At 39.3% G+C, this 19,673-nt stretch overlaps 1 protein-coding gene across 2 annotated transcripts in view; it reads left to right on the forward strand.

Annotated features, from left to right (window-relative positions):
- The window catches only part of EPHA3 (EPH receptor A3), a 181,626-nt gene that overhangs the window by 119,949 nt on the left and 42,004 nt on the right, over positions 1-19,673 (forward strand). The window contains exons 6-7 of one of the 2 annotated variants that reach the window (XM_038127806.1): positions 11,986-12,110; positions 18,995-19,157. In XM_038127806.1, coding sequence (XP_037983734.1) covers positions 11,986-12,110; positions 18,995-19,157 — 288 coding nt within the window. The remainder of the gene's footprint in view (positions 1-11,985; positions 12,111-18,994; positions 19,158-19,673) is intronic. The other variant, XM_038127814.1, reaches the window with a different exon arrangement.

The following is a 19,673-nucleotide window of genomic DNA, read 5'->3' on the forward strand; positions in this document are numbered from 1 at the left end:
TACATTTCTTTCCTGAGGGTCCTCAGCTTCTCAGGAAAAAAAAATCTTAGCAAAGGATTTTCATAAAAATGTCGTGGTGACAGGAAGGAATGATGAATCTGACTCCATGTGGTATTTTTGGGTTCCCCATTGTGGGGAGGAAAGATGAATCTGACTGCATGTTCTTAGAAGGCTAATTTATTGTTTTATATTATATTATATTAAAGAATGCTATACTAAAACTATACTAAAAAATAGAGAAAGGATACTTACAGAAGGCTTAACAAGATACTAATGAAAACTCGTGACTCTTTCCAGAGTCCCGACACAGCTTGGCACTGATTGGCCAAAGAGTGAAAACAACTCACAGAAACCCAATGAAACAATCTCCAAACATATTCCACATGAGCAAAACAAGGAGAAACAAATGAGATAATAATTGTTTTCCTTTTTCTCTGAGGCTTCTCAGCTTCCTAGGGAAAAATCCTGGGTGAAGGGATTTTTCAGAGAATGTGAATGCCTCATGCACCTTTGTTTCCTCTCCCTGATTTTCAAAATTTGCTCTGTGCCAGGGTGACTAATTGTCTTGGATATTCCTGTAAAAGTAAAAGTAGAAACAAACCCAGTGTGTGTTTCTATCAAAGAACCTGGCAGCATGACTGTTATGATTAACTCCCAGTTCCCAGTTAATAGTCTCTAATAGCAGGCTCACATGATTCCTTATCCAGAATGTGTTTTATTAATAAAACCAGATTTTAATAAAACACTCATTTCAATAATCTCCAACGTAAATTACTGTAGTAATCTTAGTGATTAATTTTGATTAAATAGAAGTGAAAAAAAGGCTTTGATGTTAGACGCATAAAAAGCTAACATTAAATTAGGGAGGTTGAAAACACAGCTTTTTTTTTTTACTCCTTTACAAGTTGTCTCACCAACTCTGAATTATTGCCAACGTGACGGGGGTGTGGAGCTGAATACTGAATTAAATTCTGGTGTCACAGTTGATGGGGTACAAAAGGGCTGCTCTCCTTCTGTGGAGACATTAAAGCCTTTGAAGCCCTGCATGAGCACGGCAGTGTGCCCTGGCTGTTGGATCAGAGCCTCTGTCATTGCTGCACTGTTCTGCCATTTGCTTCTCCTTTGACGTGGCTCCATTTATCTGAAAGTTGTGAAGAATCTAGACTCTTCCCTGGCATTTGGTGGGGTCTGAAATTTTTAGGAGCAATGTGTGCCAGTGAAGAGAGAGACTAGATGCTGCAATTTCTGTGCTTGTGCGCCATGCAGCTTCCATCAGGAGACTTTGTACAGAAAACATGCATGTGTTCAGTAAGCCTCCTCCCACGTCCTCCCATCCCACACCATGTCCCCAAAATACTTCCAGTTCTGTCTTCCTGAAACCACAGAGAAGTTAACATTGTTCTAAGTAGGCATCCTCCTGGTGGGCTGTGTTATTGCAGTGTTTTTCACTGAAGAGGGTGTATGTTTTTTCCTTAAATCACAGATCAGCTGTAGTGGGAGGCATAAAAATGTGAGAACAGGCTATTTCCTGACCCCAGTCACTACATTTCCCAGTGCTCTGAGGGGCTGTCTAGCTGTGCAGTAGGTAGACAGAGGTGAATCTACCCAATTCAGCCCTGGAACCTGCATTTTATGTCCATTCAATTTGTTGCTGTTATAGTTCATTGTTTTGGATTTTCAGATCAGTGACTTGGAGCATCCTTGTTGAGTTGCCCTGTTTTCTCCTGTTTCTTTGATCAAAGGTGCTGCCTTTCAGCCTTTTCATCAGCACAGCAGTTAGAAATCACCTGAAGACAGTCCACAAAAAATATGCCCAGGATCAGGGAAGTTCTTGCACTGCACAGGTCTCTCGCTTTGCGGCATGCTTCCCTAGGGCCCAGAGCTGCTGCCTTTGCACTGCAAGGTGGATTTTGATTTTGGTGTGGAACACACAGTACCTGGGATGTGGCAAAGTCAAAGGCATTTCTGGCAGTAGCAGCTCTTAAGCAGTTTATTTTCTGCTTTTAGGCATATCCCATTTTTTCTTTAAGTACATTTAGGTGATGTGGGTTAGTACAGGCTTGATTGTGCTATCTCTTGATCATGCCAATTGGTTTACTGTATTAGAGTTCCCCTAGAAACTCTGCAAGTTGTTAAAACTAGACCTTTAGTATAATAACAAAGATAGAATTTGTCTTGCATTCCCTCACTGGTCAGATCACAAAAGGGATATATCAGAAGCACATTTTTAGCTCTGTGAGGTCCAGAATGCTGTCCCAGGAGAGCTTTTCTACAGCTTCATCCTTAATTTCCATGTACCATATCCAAATGGGTCTGGGCTTCTGTGAGGGCTCACAAATCTAGGTTAGACCAGAGGGGCCATGGGGCAAAGCAAGCAGAAGGAGCAAAATGAAAACCCTGTAGAGGTAGATGGGAACAAGAGGGTCAAGTCTCTGACCCTCTTTTTGCAACAACATTTTCCTGGCAGCTGCTCCACATCAATCTGAATATTCTGTCTCAAAACACCAACTTTGCATGTGCATCTTTCTGAACTCTTACCCCTTCCATTATTTAGTGATAATTCAGTGTTCATGCTTCCAGCAGAATTATTATTAACATCAAAGTGTTGTGAAAATAATTAAATTTTCTGTATTTCCCCAGTCTACCCATGCCAGTCCCCAAATATTTTCCTTTTTTACCTCAGTTCTTTATTGCATTGATGATAAAAGATTGTTTTCTTTTGATCACTAAAAGCACACTGTAACAGCTTTAAATGGAGCTCAGTTCTTAAGGACTTCAGGCCTTTTAACCCAAGGTCTCAACAGTGCAGCTGCAAAAGGTGGTAGCAACTAAATTCAGCTACAATAAGCCAATGTCAGCACTAAACCAATTCCAAGGAGTTTTGTGCTGTCACATCTCCTGGCATCAGCAGAGGAGCAAATGGGACGTGTTGTAACAAGAGAGTTCTTCAATTTCTGTCCTCATCTCACCACACAGCTCTTCCACACAATTCAGGTAGGATGAAGAGAGGTGCCAAAATTAAATACATTGAAGAATAAAGAGGAATCCCTGAAGAAGAAACACAGAAGGCTTTTTGTGGGCTAAATTTCAGCTGGAAATGTCAGTGCTTTCCTAATAACTGTAGAAAGTGATTTTGTTTCTCACTTGTGAGACTAAAAGTGCCTAACCCTGAATTTTGGCCTCTCCACAGATCAGTTGTGCACCTGCAAAATTTTGGTTCCTTTCTCTGTCAGGGACTTCTCCTAGAGGAAGCTTAGAGAGCAACCACCCCTGCATCCAAACTGAGGCATCCTATGCAAAGCTACATTATAAACAAAACCCCAGATCTACTTTATATCATCTCAAGCTTCTCGAGACAAGTAGTAGTTTGATTATCAGGAGTCTCCTCCTTTGATCTTTTATACTTCTAAAAGCCAGGAGGCAGAACAAGCCATGTAACTTGTTTAATCATCTTGCTTAATCATTGAACCCAGGCATGAAAAGCCATAGGAAATCAGTTTGTTTTAGGAGAAACTAACCAGTAAGGCACTACAGAGTTTTTACAAGAGCCCAGGATGAAAATTATTTTAAAAATAACCTTTTGAACAAAAGTAAGGTAGTGATAGAGAAATTAGGATCATTAGGAGTGTTGAAGGGTTTGCAGTATCTTGATCTCCCTGTGCCATTGAGAATTCCAAGCCATATGTTAATTTCAGCTTGGAGGGTTAAACATTTACAATGGAGAAAGAACCAGTCAATTTTTCAGTCCTGTTTTAAGTAGAGACTTCTGTGGCTCCTTGGAAGGCTTGTTAAAACCTCCTCAGAACCAGAATTTTATTTGCCTGAGATTTCTGGCTTCAAGGGACTAAGTTCATCCCCAAGCTTTGTTTCAGTGTATGTATTTCATTATTTGCAGGTACTTTGATGCTATTTATGTGCTCAGCCTGCACTGCACTGTCTTCAGCAGCTCACAAATGATGTGTGATGCTCCCTGTTTAAATAAAATCCATATTTAGAGGGGGTTGTGTGCACTTTACAACCTATATCCCAAGGCAAGTCCCTTAAGTAGATCTGTCTTCTAAGAGACACAATTTGAGTGAGGCACAGATGTTTGGGGGATGATATATTTCTTTCTTTCCCTATGGCCCTTATAAAAAGGACAAGAAGATAGACTTATTAAAAGTGAGCTAATGACATGATGTAGGGAGTCTCTGGTTCACTGACTGTTATTACAGCTGTGCCCCATTACGTACTGAATACCTAGGACATGCTTGTTTTCCTGAATGACATTTATCTTTTGAGTTTCAAACATTCCTGGCATAAATAAAGATTTTACGCTCTTCAAATGTGTTTTACAGTTCAGCCCAGAGGCTATTCGAGGATCATTTTAACTCAATAAAACTCCTTTAGGGATATAAAAGGGAAGTGTTTTAACAATGTCACTCCATGCATAGCCTGTTATTAGCTGGAGATGTTCTGCCTTCAAAGTCTTTGATCCCTTTTCCCCCTGAACGTCAAGGAAGCTCTGCCAAGGCTTCAAAGTCTGTGACACACACACTGGGCTCGCCAGTCCTCATGCAAACGCTCCTGACCTGACAGAAAGTTCACAGGTGAAGTTTGTGGCTCAGAGAGTTTTTCTTCTTTCAGAGCTTTTAGTTGGTTTTTCCACAGATCACGGCGAGATTTTATTCAGCACTCGGTGGATAATGGTTTTCTTTGCTTGTTTCTGTTATTAGTCTTCCTCATTTAATATCTTAGTTTGGTACAAGAGTAGAAATGAAGAAATGCAGGTAAGCAGGATGCATAGCCCTCTGTTAAATAATAAACCTTAGACTTCTGTCTCTCTCTGTTATCTGTGCTGGCATTCTCAGTAATCACTGAGGGAAATTGTGTTCCTCTTGATTGTAAACACAGCTATCAATTTGCTTTTTGAAGCAATTCCCTCTAGGCAATTTGCAAGGTGGGGAGAGATGGGAATAATTGTTTCTTTGGGTTTGGGGACTATACTTGCAATGGGAATTATGAACGTAATGTGTCAACTTCTACAGCAAAAAGATTCTTTTTAGTAAAGTCTATGTATATTAAAAAATGTTTTAAATCAAACAAAAATATTAAATCATCTCCAAACCTAAAAGCATGTGGAAGATGTCAGCACCTTTCAGGTCTTTTCTGTTAGAGGTTCTTCTTTCCTGATGAACCTTCACAAAAGCAGCTGCTCCAAATGACAGGGCAAGAAGTTTGAGAAATGTTGTTTCTTTTCTTGCTCTGAGCAGGTGGAAAATACTTACTGATAAACCAGCTCAGGAGCTCTTGGTGATTACTTAAAAGAGGAGAAAATATTTTGTATCATAAATTACTTATTTGAGGGCAATTATCTTCTCTAGTTTTGGATAATGGCTTTTTCAAAGATAGTTCTTAAGTATATTCTTACATTGTGCATGGAGTTTCTCTGGTTGAGGAAATAATCAAATTATCACAGAAAGGGAATCCTCAGCACCTGAATGTTGATGTTTTGAGCATGGTGAATAAATTCTTCTTTCTGAACACTTCACTGCAGGAAATGTGAGGCTCTAAAATCCTCTAAGGTAATCTAACAAAGGGGTAGGCAAAGAAAAACAGTTTATTTAAACTGATAGGGTCTTAACACATTCAGTGAAAAATATGAACTATTGCAAAGCTCCCACCATCACCACCTCAACAGAGAGCAGAAAGAATAACATTTGTGTTGTGAGTACCTTTGGGATGAATCCTTATGAAAGCACATCCAGCATTTGTCTCCTCTCTGAAATAACAGCTGGGAATGCCACAGCACCATAATTTTCAGTTTCTGAAGCGAGTGCCTTGTGCAGCCTGATCCTCCCCAAATGGACATGGCATTTCCATGACTTATTATACATGTGTTTAACACATGAGCAAATCAAACCTTTTGTTTGCTCTGGGGAAGGCATTTGCTATCTCTTTCAATAAAAAGAGGGAGAAGCAAGAACATGATTGTGCTACACTTAATGGCGTTTTCTTTTAATTTAGAATTTATTTGTAAAAGTGAGAAATGATCTCTGATAATCACTTGTCCAGTGACAGCTGCTGCCCAGAAGGTTGCCTTTCTGTGCACTTGAGAGGGAAATCAAGCAGCTGCCTTTTGGTGTAATTCCTTCTGAAGCTGCTTGTTTCCCCCTTTCCAGTTCCCTGCAGTCTTTCTTCCTCAGCACCTGTGAAATGCCTGCAGCCACTCTGGAGTCTGTAACCACAGGCTGGAGCCTTTCACAGATGCATTTGGGCACTTCTGCCATAATGCAGGCAGTCATCCATCAGAATAGCCACAAACAAACCACTTCTTAATTTTTTTTTCTGTTTCTGGGCAAAATCTGCCCAGCTTTGTTTCATCCAATGGCAGCCTGCTTGAGTTTGCCTTTGAAGTTTCGTCCTGCTTCTTTCCTTCCACATTTTGACATGTATAAATGTGATCTTGATAGCCCTTCTCCCAGAAACTGTGAGCCTTTTCACCCCCTTCCTTACGATGGAACCCCTACCCGGATCCAGCCTGGGCCTGGTGTGAGGGGCTTTTTGCTGATGTGGGATAGTGGGAGACACGTCACCTTCAGGCTGACAGTCACTCAGTGATGTTACAGAATCAGGTGACATTTTACAGCCCAGGTCACAAAAACAGATTGAGCCTGCTCCAGCTCAAGGAAAATGTGCAGGAGGACAAACACAGTCACTGTGCTGGTTTAACTACGTGTCCTGGAGATTAGAGGGCAAAGGGCTGTGCTTGCACGTGCCTTGAAGTGGTGGAGAGTTGTATCTGGAAGAGCAGCGTGCAGGGTTTAGCAGGTTTCCAAAGAGTTGTTAAAGTGGGACTGTTTCCTCCTCCTCCTGCCTCCTGGGAGGCACCTGGAGACCTTCTTGGAATGTGCCCCTGGGATGGGGCGTGCTTGCTTCAGCACAATCCTGTAGCAGTGCTTAGCAGGGAAAGTGAATAGGAGTGTAGCCAGAGGAGGTTGAAAACAGGGTAGGTCCTGCTTTCTGTGAGCAGGCTTCTGTCATAAACTCCTTCTACACTAATCCACAGAATAGATGCTGGAGGTGTTAAAGATTCCAAGTAAAAGCGCAGCTGTTCACAGACTTCATGTTTGTGTGATCATGTCACGGAGGCGTGACGTTATTACACGGATTTGCGAGTCAGTGCTTGGGACTCTTACAAATTGAATAGTGGAATTGATGGATAAAAACCAAAGATAAAAGGTTGGTTCTCAAAAAACCCAGATGCTGGGTGGTTCTGCATGAATCCAAATGCGTGTGTGGAGCCTTTTGAGCAGTGCCAGAGCCAACACCATGGTAAGTTCTCTCCTGTCCTGACTGTGGATGTGGCTCCAGTGTCCCAGAAAAACTGCCTCCAAGTGAGAGATCAGTTTGTTCATTTAAACACTGGTATTTCTGCTTTGGGTTGTATGATAGTTTTGCGGTTTGGATGCTGGTCCTCTAAGACTGGCAGATTTAGGTTTGAGTCCCAGTGGATCCTACTTTGGATCAGAGAATGCAGATTTAATTTTCAGGTTATGATCTTTATTTACTGCTCTTGTTCCACATTACCTCCTGGGGGTATCATAGACATTAAAGAAAATTTATAGGTTATATCAGATTACAATGTTATGATTAGATAATAAAAGCATCAATTTTCTAAAGAAAGAAAAAGGAACAAACCTTCCATTTTTTCAGCAGGGCAGAAGTTGAAAATTGAGTAGAACAGTCTATTCTGCTTAGTCACCATTTTTCAGCATAGTTTGGAATATCCTAGGCAAAGCATATTTTACTCTCGTTTGTAAGCAAAAGCTGGAAGTGAGCTGTGAGTCATTTTAGAATTAAATCCTTTCCTAAAATGTAATTTGTGATCTAGAAACCTAAGCCAGAAACAATAGGACTCTGAATGTTTCAGCAGTTGTACACATGTGCCTTCGCAGAGTTAATACTGAGTTCTCCCTGTCACAGGACAGGGAATTTCCTTTCAGTGCATTTATACATCTGTAAGCCAGTCACATATGAAAACAATAACCAAGGAATAAGGAAAAAGTCAATAAGGAAATTTATATATAGCTGCTATTAAACTGGAGGAAAACAAATCATCTGTTGGGGTCAGTTTCAGTGGGAAATCAATTTGAGCAGAGTTTTATTGTCGTCTCTGCAGATCCTTCATGTTATTTGCTTGCACCTTTAATAGTCATGACTGAGGAGGTTTTTACACTTGAGCCTGGGCTCCCTGAATCATTGTGTTTGTTACCTTTTCAACATCCACATTCCCTGTTGTCACAAATGCTACCTAACAACAGTGAGCGCTCAAAGTACATTTCCCCTCTTGGCTCCAGGGAGTTTTCAAGGTTCCTGTTAAGTGCTCAAAGCAGTTAGGCTGCAGTGCCAGACAAATTTGAACCATGTGAAGTGTAAAAATGCCTCTCTGTGTATTGCATGGGACTGCTGAGACTAAAACTCTTCATATATGTCTATACAAGCCTAAAGTTAGCCATAAAAGCCCAGCTCCTATTCATGTGAAGAAGCTGAGTGCTAATGCATTAATCAAATAAATATAATCAATCAAAATAAATATAATCAATCAAAATATCAATGAAAAAATGTAAATACCTAGCAGCATACGAGACATGGGATTAATTAAAAAATCACTGAAACATCTTCTTAGTCTAAAAAAATACTTTCCTTAAGTTTAGGTGCAAGTTTTCTAAATGGTGGACTAATTTAACCTTTGCATTTCTGTTGATGCTTTCATATAGTTTTTAAATTTCAATTAATCCTAAAAAGCTTAATAATGTCACATTATTTGCTAACCCAGTTGTTTTGTCAGTGAGAGCTGCAGATTTAAGGTAGAGATTTCATTTTTAATTTTCAATTTAAGTTAGATAAATAATGGAAATTCAGTGACACATGGCTGTTCTAAATATCATGTATTTATCTTCCTTTTTGTAGCCAGATTTTGAATTCCATCTCGTCCTAATGTGGTTATTTATATCTCTTTAGGAAACTCTTGAGTCTCTCTCCCTCATATGGAAGACTAAAGTCTAAACATTATTGCACATGGTGATGCCTTCACTGTTTATTGGTTTATAATGTTAACTGCCTTTACTTTGATTTTTCTCTTTACTGCATTTTCAGACATTTCCAATTAAATAGTGAAATACAGTAACTGAGCTGCTCTGATGTTACAAAACAGAAATTAAGGCTGACTTCTATTTAGACAGTATTTAGAACACAGCTTATTAAGTTTTACATTGTATTCTGGGGATGTGTACAAAAAGAAATTAATTAAATGGTCCAAATGTCAAATTATTTATCTGAATTGCAACCCAGCCCCGGGTTGGGGTCATATTCAGGTTACCTTAACTCTTACTGTATCTTAAATTCATTGATTGCAGTAGATTTAAGCATAAACTTGGGGCTTAAATATCTGAAACAAGGTATTAAAATTCAGATATTAAAAATATCTGAACAAGGTATTTTCTTTAATTGGGTTCAAGCCTTCTAGCACTTTTCAAACCCACCTATCTAACAAGTATAGCAAAAAAAACCCCAAAAAAACCCCAAAAGAATGCATTAAAATTTAAAACTATGACAGTCCAGCTTGTCACTGACTGGCAAAGAAAGGCTTTTGTGATGGGAATTTTTTCCATTTTGTCTCACCTTGGTGTGGGATTAAAGGTGGCTGAAACATGATATTCCCTTGATTATATATCTCCCCTCCCTGAGCCCATGCAGTTGGATTCTGGTTCTTCCAGACACTCTGGATGTCTCATTTCTGAGCAGCTTTGGGAACCCTGGGGATTAGAGAAGGTATATGAATGTTTTATAATGTTATTGATAACTGCAGAGCAGATGTTTTCTAATAAACTGCTGTGAGATAAGTTACTGGTAGCATCTGCAGAGATGTGTGCAAATGAGCTCAAAATAATTAATACTGTGTTAGGAGAAAGCTTGTTTTCTTGTCTGTATTGGAGCATGCAAGATTGTTTGAGCCTGCCTTGAGAATATTTTAGAGCAAAATTACCATAATTTATTAGGGTAAAAGCCATTTCTGTTAATCATATATTAATTATTCATAAAATCAGTATTAATTTTACCTTAATGGGAAGTGTTACCAGCTGGGTATTGGGCTTGATAATCTATTCACGTACCAAAAAACCAAAAACAAACAAAAAAAACCAAAACCAAAAACAAAAACAAAACAAAAAAAAAGAGGGATAAATAGCTTGACTTAAAAAGAAGACATAAAAATGACTTAGGAGAGCATAAAAGCAGCAAGTATGGATATATGAGTTCCCATGGAGCTGGTTACAGCAGGGAAGTTCAGCCTGCTAAGCACTTGGTGTTTTGCTCTAACACTGGTTTGTGGGATTCAAGTGGAATTGCTGAAGGATGTTTGTTGCACACAAATCCCATCTGCTTCTCTCAAATTGATTTTAGGAATTTAAATTCAGGATAAATTCCTCCTGCTGGAAGAAAAGAAAAAAAATTTGCCACTTTTTAATCTTTTGTGAACCGTGTGAAATGTGAAGATACAATTCAGAGGACGCGTTCAGCCTGGAATGAACATGAAAAAGTGGATCCTCCACTCTGTTAAAGGAGGATTTCTATACTTAGATTGTGACTCAGGACTAGAAATTATATTTTGCTGGAAGTTCAGCAAAATCAAAAGCAGACTGAATTTTCAAAAATTTATTTTAATTAAAACCTTTCTTTTTCTTTCATTTTCTTCTTTTTTAAATTTTTTTTTCTCCTGACTATTGAAAGTTCTTTTGCACAAATGAAAACCCAAATAGAAAGGGCATTGGCTGAAGCATTCAAATATGGAATGCCTGTGAAGTGCAGCTATGTTTTATATGAACAATATATGCAGCAGTTTTATATGAACAATAAAAGCTTCAGAGGATTCAGCTGATACTAAATTGTTGAGATCAGCTCTAGGGCCTTTTTATTAGGATAGCAAATGTTGAACTTATAAACACATTTTATTTACATGTTAAGATAAAAGGCTGTTTATTACTAAAAGATTTTTTTTTAAATGACAGTTACAACCTCCAGTGTGTGATCTGTAAAATATAATCTGATGAATTTTGGCCAAAGCCATAGAAGAGAAGCATTTGGAGTGGGAAGCCAACCCAAAAGAAACAAAACAAAATAATTTTTAAGAATTGCACGGCTTTCAGTGAGTGCAGGAAACCCAGACTGGGTCTTGGAGCAACTTATGGATCTGGGTGGTCTAAAATTGAACTAATGTTCAAGAATCTTAAGTAATTATTATTTTTTATGTGTGTATTTAACATTGATACTATTTCCACGTTGTGGGTGGTGTGTGAACCTATGGTATGCAATCAGCTGTCATGCCTAACCCCGATCAATGTGCACAAAAAAATTATGTTATTTTGCAGTTTGGATTTTCCTTTTTTATTCATTTCCATTTTCAAAGAAATGTGGTGAAAAGTGAAGTGTGTATGGGAGCAATTTTCATCTGGAGAACTTTACCAAGTAATGATGCCAAAGAGGCTGGATTGTGCTGATGGTTATTCCCAGCCATGAGTACCAGCAGCTCCTTGTACTTTAATGCACCCCAGCACCCTTTTAGACTTTCTTATCAAAATGTTAGGAAAGTCTAAAGTCAGAGTTCTGCAGAGTCTGGTAATGATAATACCTCAGCATTATAACAAACAGGTACTGCTGCTATTTTGCTCTGTATTTCCCACCGAATATATTTCATTGCTTACACTGTAGTAGCAGATCAAAACCATCTGCTGCCTTGCCACCAGTCCTCCTCCAGTGGAGGAGAAAATCTCAGCTCATTTTCCATGAGGCCAGGCTGCTCCAAGGCAGGAGTACCACGGCTGCAATCCAGCTGCTGCTGTCGGTGCGGGGCCGGACCTTTGCTGGATTAAATGGAAACCTCATTCTTTGCCAAAAGCTGGAGCAGAGATAAACTCAGTTTGCTTCTCTCCCTCCCCTCCTCTGCAGCTCCATCCCCCATCACAGTCATAAGGAAGGACAGAACGTCCAGGAACAGTGTGTCCCTCTCCTGGCAGGAGCCCGAGCATCCCAACGGGATCATCTTGGACTACGAGGTCAAATACTACGAAAAGGTGGGAAGGTCAAAGGGGAGGGGTTTGCTCAGCACTGCTGGGATGAAATCATTGCATCTTGCTGTGTTAAGGATTCAGAAACGCTCAGTTTTGTACAGCCAGCCTCAATGGCACTGAGTGTTGGAACTGCTCGGTTTTTGGTGATGAGAACATCAGGAAATACAAAATAAAATAATTCACAGGATTCACAGAATGACTAGGTTGAAAGAGACCTTCAAGATCTCTTGATCCTTGACTCTTGATCTCTTCAAGACCATCGAGTCCAACCCAGCCCCAACACCTCAACTAAACTGGCACCCAGTGCCACATCCAGTCTTTTTTTAAACATACCCAGGGATGGTGACTCCACCACCTCCCCGGGCAGGCCATTCCAGAACTTTATCACTATTTCAGTAAAAAACTTTTTCCTAATATCCAACCTGTATTTCCCTTGGTGCAGCTTGAGACTGTGTCCTCCAGTTCTGTCAGTGCTGCCTGGAGAAAGAGACCAATCCCACCTGAGCACAGCCACCTTTCAGGGAGCTGTAAGGTGATAAGGTCAGCTCTCAGCCTCCTTCTCTCCAGGCTGAACACCCCCAGCTCCCTCAGTGGTTCCTCATACAGAATCCCCAAGCACATCAAACAAACACAAAGTAATGCAGTCAATATGTAATTCCCTTATTTTCTTATTTTCTCAACTGAAATTTTCTTATTATGCTGTTCTATCGTGCTGTCAATGCCCATACATTTACCCACATGCTGGTGGCACCTCCTGTGGCACGAACATCTTTTACATGAAAATTATTTAGAAAATGTTGGCTGGCCTACTGGGCTGGTTTGCACTGTAAAAGTTGTTTCTATGAATAACTGAATTATTCATAAATTGTAAGTAAATGACTGCAAATGAAAGAAAATCTACCTTCTGCTTTTTTATTGACATTTTCTTTTATTTATGACTGTATATTTAGACATCTTATAGAGATCTCTATTTAGAAAAAAAAAAAGTCTTTGTAATAGAATGTTTTTAGGAGGTCTTACTGGTAGAATTGAAAAGACCATAAATTGCTGTGGAGATTGAGGAGTGTGGTATTAGCCATTTTTTGATAGCTCTATTTGATATATTGCTCCTGGAATTAACAAACTTTGAAAAAAATGCCAGAATTCTGGTTTAATTCAGCATTTGCTAACAGTCTTCATATCTAATAATCAGGCTTATATTTCATACATATCAAAGATGCAGTGGTAATATCCTCTAAGAAATGATGTTAAAATTACTCCATGAGTATTCAGTTAATCTTTAGAAATTTTTTTTCATGGAGCTTTGGAGTGGGACGATGTGGTGTTGGTAGCTCATGCCTGATCTTCGGATGAAGGAACAGGATCAGAAGGCTGGATGCTGAAAAGATTTCTTCCAAATTTATGTAATCTGATTTTGGGAAGAGTTTTTTTGGTGAACACTTGAACCTTCAAAGACTTTGGTAAAAATCTAAACATACCTTGTGATGGTGATAATGGGAGAAAAAGAAATCATCCAAAACATTTCAACTCAGTCTCACTTAATGGAGCAGCATTCGTGGACTTTTACATTGTTTTTTTAAATTTCAATTGGGACAGGATCAATTTCAGTCATCCCCAGGAAAGCAGGGCTCCATCAGAGGTAACAGGGACTTGGGAAGACAAATGCCAGCACTCCAAATATCCCCCTATTCCTTCTTCTATCCCAGCCTTACAAGCTGAGTGTGGTGCCACGTGGGATGGGATATCCGTGTGCTCAGCTGGGATCAGCTGTCCTGGTTCTGTCCCCTCCCAAATCCTTGCTCACCCCCAGCCTCTTCTTTGGAAAGGTGAAAGAGGCCTTGACACTGCAGCCATGGCTCAGCAACAAAAAAAAAATCTCTGTGTTATCAAACCTGTCTGTTTTCAGTGCAATTCCCAAAGCTACAGCTGGATATTGTGAAGAAAATTAATTCCACCCCAGCCAAAAACAGCACAGGTGATCTCTTGGGTTTTACTTGCCCCAAAGGGAGATTTTTTTTTTTTGCCTGCTGTGCACGTTCAGTTAATTTTAATTAAATCACCAATAAGTTCTATTTGTGTTGGTTTGGGATATTTTGATCATCTTTCTACACCAACATTGAGGTTTTCTGTTCAAGAAAATTGCCATGCAGTGCTGTTTTATGCACAGACAGAGCACACAGCTCCTATTCCCACCGGGTGTATGCAATCTCAGGGAGCACTTGGTTGTCAGAAGACAGCTTTATAAGACAACCCACCAGTCTTAGGAGGCTGATCTTGCACATGTGTTTCTCCCCTTTGAAGTCTGTGATCAAGAGTTCATATGCACCAGACAGTTTTCTTAAACCAGGGAGCCAAGTGCTTGACAATGGGAGCCAGACCATTTAGAGCAAAAGGCTTTTAAAAAGCCAACCTTTCTGGCACCAGCATTTTTAATGTGTGTTCTGCAGGCCCTTGGGGAGTCAGAAGCCTATTCCTCAGGGTTTATGAGGGGGGAAAAAAGTAAAAAAGCAAATCTGTTGTCAGGAGACTTGAATCTATGTATTTTTAACCTTTGCAAATAGGTTCAAAACTAATTCTCTGATAAACTTACCTGAGAGCAGCTCATGCAGAATTGTAACTCTTCATTCCTCCACCAAACACTTTTGGAAGATGCTGCTTTTCAGTCTGGGATCTCTAAGCATGCTTCCTTCCCTCCTCTTTTAAAAGGAGAGGTTTCTTTTCAAACTGTCCATTTGATTTTCTGCTTCAGAAATCATCTTGGTTGTGCTCATCAGAAAATCCATTGCTGTTAAGTGGAAATAAACCCTTCAGAGTTAGCAAATCTGGGTATTTCTCCTGACAAGTCGTACCTGATTGCTGGTAGATGGTTTATTTTGAGCCATCCTTTTTCACCCTGCTTGTTTTCACTTGATATGTCTTTTGTCATCTCTTAGAAATTAAAAAGAGCATTCATCATAAAGAAATTAAAAATTAGAGCATTAATAGAGCAATGCAGGTCAGCCCAATTCTGTCATGCATCTTGTTCGTGGCATTATTTTGCTAAGCTGGTCTTAAGGTGTTTAGGATATTACAAGAGATTTGGAATAAAAAATACAACATCATGTATATAAATTGTAATGTCTTGTAGTTTTTTTCCCATGGATTATTGTCATAAAATATGTGAAATGTGTTCAGTTTCTCAAGGGCAGTTAATTAACCTGCTCATTTGGGTTTTTTTCACCAGTTACTGCCTTTTTGTAGCTGAAAGTGCAGAGCTTTCTATGTGTCTAAGGAAATCAGTAGCTAAGCTTTAGGAAACTATTTCAACTCTTTGGAATTAATCAGAATGGCCTGAGTTGAAAGATACCTTTAGATCATCCAGTTACAACCCCTTGCTATAGTTAGCGATATCTTCCACAATCCCAGGTTGTCCAAAGCCCCATCCAATCAGGCTTTCAGCATTTCATAGCATGATGAACTGAGTGGCAGTTTTTCAGAAGCAGTGTTTGGAATAGAATTGTATTTTTGCAAAAAAAAAAACAAAAAAAAAAAAACAATTTAGAGCTTTATTATGAAGCCCCAGTCAATATTTATTCAAAACTTTTAAAAGACACAAAATCTTCTTTCAGAGGGAAACCATATGGTATTTTTAGGCATTTATTTTATGGTAAGGCATAACATTTTATGTTAAGTTAATAGTACTAAATGACACCTCAGTTTAGTTCATCCATATAATGCTGTGCTGAATTTTAAATGTCTCATCCAACAAAGTGCATAAATAACAAAGCCATGTTTTTCCCTTGCACAAGCCCTATTCTTGTTTCCTCCTTGTCCTTGCTCACATAATCATGTTCCCCTGAAGGAGTATCTTGTTATGTGAAGGTACAGAAAAAAGCCATCTCTTGAATACCATTCATAAACTACTAATTGTTGCAAGTAAAGACGTGGCTTACAATTAAATCACATACTTTTTATTAAGATGGAGTCTTCTGCAAACAATGAATGAAATTCAGCTGCTAAAAGAGATTTGCTTTTGCCATCATAGGAATTGTGTGCTTCAGTGGTTAACGCAGAACTCTGCACTTTGAGGCTGAAAAACTGCCATGTATTCAAATGCACTTTGTTGATTTTGAACCTTAATTATTCTGGCTTTAAATGCAGGTAGACCATGAATACTCCACAAGACTTGTAGGAAATGTCATATCCATGCAGATCTCACTTCTGCAATAAGGAAAGCTGTATCAGGACTGTGGCCTCCTCCCAGAAATGTATACTCATGTGTTGGCCTCTCAAGTGCACGTGAAGCTGATGGAAAAATATTTTCCTTCTATAATATAAGCACTTTCTGTGCTTATCTGGAAAAAGGGCAAACCATTCACCCTTTCTGGTATCAATTTAAAATGTCTCCAAAATATGGTTTTTGTAAAACAAAGCGTAAAATTATAAAATGTCTCTTGCAAATGAGACATTACCAGCAGTAGGATTTGCTTCCCAGCAAAGGTTGTGTCTGGTAAACTATGCAGAAATATTCAGGAAGAAATTGCTTTGTGCATCCAAGTTCAAATTTATCCTCAGAGTGTTTGGATGAAGTTCTGCTTGGCAAGGACTGACTCTCCTTTTTGTGTATTCCTTCTGCTTATGGCAGCTCAAGTGCTGTATCTCTGAAGTTTTGCTTTATCCCCAAGAAAGATAAACTTGGGCTTTTATGTGGTGTTGCACTGATTTGATTACTACTAACATAAAAAATGACTTACAAAATATGTGTGTAAAAAGCTTCCCATAAACTGAGATACCATGACATCCTCCATACCATTGTTTTAAAGGTTTATTTTCCAAGTTCCAATGTGGATTATTAACAGACAGGGCCATGACTGTGTTTTCCCTTGCACGTATGTATCTGCACCAGAAGGAAATGTTTGCATTTCATAAAAGCAGCCTGAAGCGAGATCAAAATGAATGTCCAGTCATAGCATACACAAAAGATGTTGTGTTTTAAAGACAAGATTATTATGTCTTTGAAATTAAAATAGTTGCCTACATCCAACTGAATGACAAGATAAGGAAAGCCTGCAAATTATAATACTAGGCCTTTGTTAGTTCAAAAATGAATAATTTTACACAAGCCTGTTAGCTCTTTACAGTGTCTTCCTGTAAATTTGCTCTCCTGAATTTAGAACAGAGAACTTTTTATAGAAGTATTGGGAAACTCTGAGGAGGTCCAATGCTGATTTCCTTTTTTATTTTTACTGTGCAAAGAAAATGGGCCATGGTCAACATTTTTATAGTCATTCTTTGAGGACTGGGTCCAGCTCACCCTGTCTGAGGTTTAGATTCTGGATGGTAACTTTTAGGCACAGGCTTAGCTGCTTTTTCTGTTTTCTTAATTTTTTTTTTCCTTTTTTCTTTCCTTTCACTGTGATTTCTCATGAGCATAATGTTGAATACTACGTGGAGATTCTGGCAATTTTCCTGACCATGGTGTAAATGTTTCTGTTTCTCTATATCAAAGTACTGCCAAGAACAGGGCACTTAGGCTTCTTTAGCACCAAAGTGAGCAGTTTCTGATGTTCACCTACTAACCTAGAATATCCTGACTCTATTCCTGCAGACAGCAGAGCAAACACACTAAAACAACTCCAGTCTCTTGAACTTCACACGTGGAGGTGAAATGGCAATGAGTGTGTTGGGCATTTTCCAACCCCTGAGCTCGTGCACTGGCACTGCAGTGTTGTCAGAGTGGAAATGTCAGCCCCTCACCAGCTAATGCAATGCCATGAGGCATGATGAGGATTAGGTGAGATGCTCTGCATCCCACGTGCCTGCGCTGGGCTGCCGCTTTCAGCCCAGCAGGATTCAATGGCTGCAGTGTTCTGCACGGTGCTCAAAGCAAAAGGACATCACGTGAAATACCCACCACCTCCAGAATGAAAAAAAGTTCATGGTGGGGAACCTAAACAATTGAGATTCTCACAGTTTCCCACATGTGTGGCTGCTGGCCAAGTTTTTTTTTTTTCCTGAGACAGTTCCAGCTGCCATGTTTAGGAAGCCAAAAATGCTCTTTTGGTGCAAGATGGCTTTAGTAAAATAAGCAGTACCTCAGGCCCCAAATGCATGCTTAGATGTTAAGATTATGTGCTTACAGTGGGACAGACACATACTTTTATCAGGATTAGCTTTTTACAGTGTGAAGTGTATCCAAACTTACCAAATTACAAACCAGTCCTCCTCTTATTTTATATAAAAAACATTATGTCAGACATAGGTGAGTATTAAGCAGAGAGGGGTTATGAACATAGTCCAGGATTGAGTTCAGTGTGGTTTTGTCCAAATGAGAATGGACACAACTATCTCATAGTTTTTATAACATAATAGAAAACCAGTTAAATCTGCCTTTTTGCTGAGCTGAGGAGCCCGAGTGGGGTTTCCCTTCTGACTGTTATAGAGGTAACCACTGTCTTGTAAAATGTGAGGCAGTAAAAACTGCATCCTGCAACAGCTCTGCAGGGCCCTAAAATGTCTAAGTTAGCCTATTACAACTTCCAGTTCAGTGCAGTAGGCAAATCTGATTTATGTTTTTTTAAATAATCTTTTAATAATTTTCTTGTTGTGTTACAGACCACGGACAAAATGATGCAAAACCATTTAATGAAATGTCATAAACTCAGCATGTCTAATATTCCATTTACAGTACAACATCATATCAAATCTGATGATTTAAAGTATCTTGTTGAAAGATGATTGAAAATGAATGTTTGCATGAGCATTTGTTAGGCTACAAATATTCAAAAATACACCAGTGGTCTCCAGGACGTTTGTAGTAATTTAGAACCAACAACCTCTTTTTTTCTTTTTTTTTTTTTTTTTTTTTTAGGGTGTGGTTTTAATCTGATAATGTCTTTTTTCAAAAGCAGGAGCAAGAGACAAGCTATACAATTCTGAGAGCCAGGGGCACCAATGTGACCATCAGTGGCCTCAAGCCAGACACCACCTATGTCTTCCAAATCCGAGCCAGGACTGCAGCTGGATATGGGACCAGCAGCCGCAAGTTTGAGTTTGAGACCAGCCCAGACTGTATGTATTTGTTCAAAAGGTTTTTGCTGACATCCTGCCCAGTTTCTGACTGATCTCAATGGCTGCTTTCACTCCTTCTCTAGCTGAGGAAATGTGTTGCATAACTATTTATGGTGTGTCTTTCTTGGTAGCGCTGCTGGATAACTTTATGTTTTATCATTAAACTTGAAACAGGCTGTAAAGAAAGTTCTATCCCAGAACTATCACAGGTGGTGTTTTCTTCCATTCCCTGCCCTACTTCTACCTCAGGCCAGAATTGATGCTTTGCTAGACTGTGGCTCTTGCTGAGGGAGAAAGTGTGATAAAAAAACAAAGAGCTGTGTCAAGCCAAATCTTTCACCCTGATCCTGTGTTTGAGATATGTTATGTATTTCATCCCCACTTCTTCCTTCTCCACCCCAGCTTTTATTCTGAAAGGCAAACAGGCTTCATGTTTAGGAAAAAAGAGTTTAAAAATGCTGTTATGGTGACTGGCAGCTTTGGTGTTCTAGTTGAACCTAGAACTCAAGTTAGGGC

Source organism: Motacilla alba, chromosome 1, assembly GCF_015832195.1.
Source record: "Motacilla alba alba isolate MOTALB_02 chromosome 1, Motacilla_alba_V1.0_pri, whole genome shotgun sequence".
Lineage (NCBI taxonomy): Eukaryota > Metazoa > Chordata > Aves > Passeriformes > Motacillidae > Motacilla > Motacilla alba.